General features: G+C 38.3%; 1 protein-coding gene across 1 annotated transcript in view; it reads right to left on the reverse strand.

The window, feature by feature from the left end:
• The window catches only part of LOC110296369 (dimethylaniline monooxygenase [N-oxide-forming] 5-like), a 15,743-nt gene that overhangs the window by 7,651 nt on the left and 4,070 nt on the right, over positions 1–4,022 (reverse strand). Inside the window, 1 exon segment of the mRNA XM_021165042.1 lies at positions 2,479–2,678. Coding sequence (XP_021020701.1) covers positions 2,479–2,678 — 200 coding nt within the window.

The following is a 4,022-nucleotide window of genomic DNA, read 5'->3' on the forward strand; positions in this document are numbered from 1 at the left end:
ATGTATCAAAAGATGGCCTAGTTGGCCATCACTGGAAAGAGAGGCCCATTGGACATGCAAACTTTATATGCCCCAGTACAGGGGAACGCCAGGGCAAAAAAAATGGGAATGGGTGGGTAGGGAAGTAGGTGGGAGGGTATGGGGGACTTTTGGGATAGATTTGGAAATGTAATTGAGGAAAAGATGTATTAAAGAAATAAAAGAAATATTTTAAAACAAAACAAAACAAAACAAAAAAACCAAAAAAATAAGATGGAACATACACGGCCCCCAATGGAGAAGCTAGAGAAAGCACCCAAGGAGCTTAAGGGATGTGTAACCCTATAGGTGGAACAACAATATGAACTAACCAGTACCCATAGACCTTGCATCTCTAGCTGCATCATCTAGTAGGCCATCACTAGGAAGAGTGGCCCCTTGCTCTTGTAAACTTTATATGCAGCAGTACAGGGGAATGCCAGGGCCAAGAAATGGAAGTGGGTGGGTAGGGGAGCAGGATGTTGGGAGGGTATAAGGAACTTTAGCGATAGCATTTGAAATGTATATGAAGAAAATATCTAATAAATATAAATAAAAATAAATTAAAAAAGGAATCAGTCACCATTAATTAGTCATTAATAATTTTCTTTTTTTGATTTATTACATTTATTTATTTAGTGGTGTGTGTGTGTGTCTCTGTGTGTGTGTGTGTGTGTGTGATTGTGATTGTGATTGTGAAAACGTGGAGGTTAGAAAACAACTTGCGGAAATGATTCTCTCCTTCTTCCACATGGGCTACAGTTTCAGGATTGGTGGCAAGTGTCTTTACTTGCTGAACTATCCTGGTAGCCCCAGGTGCCAATATTTTTAAAGCCCTAAGATTTATATTTGCAACATTTCAGAATGAATTTTGAATGAGAATGTTTGTGACTAGGTTTGAGTTATGAATTAGTAGCAGGGAGTCACATTGTCCTGTCAGTATATTCATACAAAAGTAATATTATTAAACATATCTCATAGAATCTGAATAATTTCTTCCTAAAAAGGAATCAAAGTTATAAATATGACCTTGGCTCAATTTGAAACTATGTAGGCATACTTCCAGATATCTATTAATATTGATTTTCTGTTTTCATTAATTCAAATATTTTTTCAAATATTTCCTGGAATTAAACAATATTTTATTTATTTATTTATTTATTTATTTATTTATTTATTTGTTTGTTTGTTTGTTTGTTTGTTTATGTGTGCCAGAGTGCATTTGTGGATGTCAGAGAGTAACTTGTGGAAGACAGTTCTCTCTTTCCATCATTGTATATTCTAGGGATCAAATTCTGGTCATGAGGGNTGGGAGCAGGTATCCTTACCCACTGAGTCATCTCTCCATCCATAGNATTTGAAATTTTAATATGGTGAGCTACTTAGGACTAAAAGGAAATGGGACCAAGAGCAGATACATGGGTGATACCAAGTCTTACATGTCTTATGAAGATGAAGAAGAAGAGGTGGAGGAGGGAAAAGATGGTAGAGGGGGAAGGGAGAGAGGAGAATGGAGAAGGAGCTTGAGGGAGAGAAGGAAGAGGAGGAGAAAGAGAAGATGCAGACACAGATGCAGAAACAGAAGCAGAAGCAGCAGAGGAAAAGTGTCCACAAAGTCATAAGAAACAGAGAAGGCAGACATAGGATGAGAGGACTAGGCAGGGTTCTGAGGCCTGGCTGATGTTGAGTGAGGTGAAAGCAAACAAGTTAAGGACTCTCAAGTACAGAATGAGTTTTGGAATGATGTCTGTAGCCATTGCAATTATCAGTGATAAGGGCTATCTTGGCTGAGGCTGGGAGTCATGCAAATGGGGTAGGACACAAAGTCAGTGCAGATGATGANGTTGAAGGACTTGAAGTTGTTGCGTATGGATAATGTATTGTCTCGGTTGATGGTGCTTTTGAAGGTAGGCACACAATCAGATGTCTTAATTAAGAGAGTGAACACGCAGTAGTTCACAGAGTATAGTAGGAAAGCAGGAGAGTGTGGCATAGTGACCTTGTATGAATTTCAAACAAGTCAAAGTTTAATGCCTCCACTTCCCCATCTGCACAACTCTGATGCCTCAGTGCAGTGGTTCTCAATCTGTGGGTTATGACCTCCCTTCCAAGGGGTCACATATCAGATATCCTGCATACTAGATATTTACATTNAGATTTATAACAGTAGCGAAATTACAGTTATAAAGTAGCAATGGNGGTAATTTTCTGGTTGGGAGTCACCCACCATACCATGAGGAACTGTCACAGCATTAGGAAGGCTGAGGGGCATTACATCAGTGGGATCACAAAGAACCTTCAGTAGGAAGAAAATAATTTGGATATTCCCCATGAAAACAAATGCCATGAGAAATTAATGGCTCTGTCCCTCCCTTTTACGTACCTATAGCTTACAGATTTAATTAACTTAACTAGTCCAGTCACTCAAAAGTATTGTCTGCTACAATTTCCCAACTTTACCTTTGTGGAGGCAGCAGCCCGTAATTGGCATGATTAAACCTTTCATTTAATTTCTTCTCCATCTGTCTGTTGTTTATATATCTGGGGCAGAACTTTTGTACAGCTCTATTATAACGAGTTAAGACTGTGGTGTCCATGGGATCCCCATGGTCCCAAACTCGATTCCATATCGTTGCCCCTTGTCTTGTGCTGAGGAAAACCTTCAAGAGAGGAGGAGTTGCCTAGTAAGTGTTTAGCTGCTAATCAGATCCTCAGAGGGTTTTGTTGTTATTTGGTTGTCTTTGTTTTTCTTTTTGTTTTTACGTTTTCAGGGAAATGGAATTATCTTCCCACATTGGCTTGTTCCCTTAGCCATCATCTTTTTCTTGCCTTTAACTGAGCTTCACTGGAAAAGGATGCATCTGATCCTGTAGAGACTTGGTGCCCCAGGGAAGGGAGATGTGTGTGTGTGTGTGTGTGTGTGTGTGGTCATGAGGAGAGATTGGCATGTGGGTGGGATTGGGGGAGTATCCTCTCAGAGGAAAAAGCAAGAGAGATGGGGTGGATACCTCTTGGAAGGAGAATGGAAGGGGGTGACATTTAGAATTTAAATATATAAAACAAATTTTAAAAAGAATAAAATATATAAAGACTAACAACCACAAAGTAAAAGATCCCCTTACTGGAAGTTATTTCAATTAATTTAATATTTGTCAGGGACCTAATCTCTTTGTGACGTTTGCTCCAGCTATACTAGATGTCTGGAGTGAGCAAGGTGTCAAAATATAGGGAAATTCCACAACAACACAATAGGTTGTTACGTTGTGTGTTAAAAGCTAGTATTCAGATTCCATGTGAGCTCTTTCAGTTGAAATTTTCAAGAAATAGAGAAGCACGTGAATAACATATTTGGGATCAAACCAAAAATCAAGTACAGAAATCCACAATGGAATTTACTCATGTTTACAACTGGAAAAACCTTAACAAAATGTTTGCAGTGCAAAATAATGACAACAAAAACAAAAGAAAAAAAATATATTTTGATAAACATTTTGGTCTATTTTGTGTTTTTTTGAAAGAAAGCTTTTTATTGATGTTACAATCCCTACTGTGATGTCATTGTCACAGATCAGTGACTCATGTATCTCAGAATCATGGCATGAATAGTTTAATTTCCATAAAGTGCTCAGTATTGGAAATCTTGTGTCTTTTCTATGAAGTAGGAATCAAGTTAATTTTGGCTTGGATGTCTGCCCATCCATGCCCTTCAAGCGTCAGCCACAGTCCCCATTGAGAAAGGGTTGCTCCTCCTTCCCTTTTTATTTGTTTACAATCTTTGGGAAACTATTGAATCTTTCCTTCACACAGACCAATGGTATATTTTAAATACGCAGGTTTGTGTATGTTGATTGCTCTTTAAACTTCATTTCCAGTATGAAACCAGTATCTTCCGTAATATTCATTTCATTTTGAGATTTCTCATTTAACTACCTGTAATTAATTTTAAGGTTTCTGACTCTTCTTGGCTTGCTACTTCCCCTACTCCAGTGCATGTTGGGCTGGGA

The sequence above is a fragment of the Mus caroli genome, chromosome 1, assembly GCF_900094665.2.
Source record: "Mus caroli chromosome 1, CAROLI_EIJ_v1.1, whole genome shotgun sequence".
Taxonomy (NCBI): domain Eukaryota; kingdom Metazoa; phylum Chordata; class Mammalia; order Rodentia; family Muridae; genus Mus; species Mus caroli.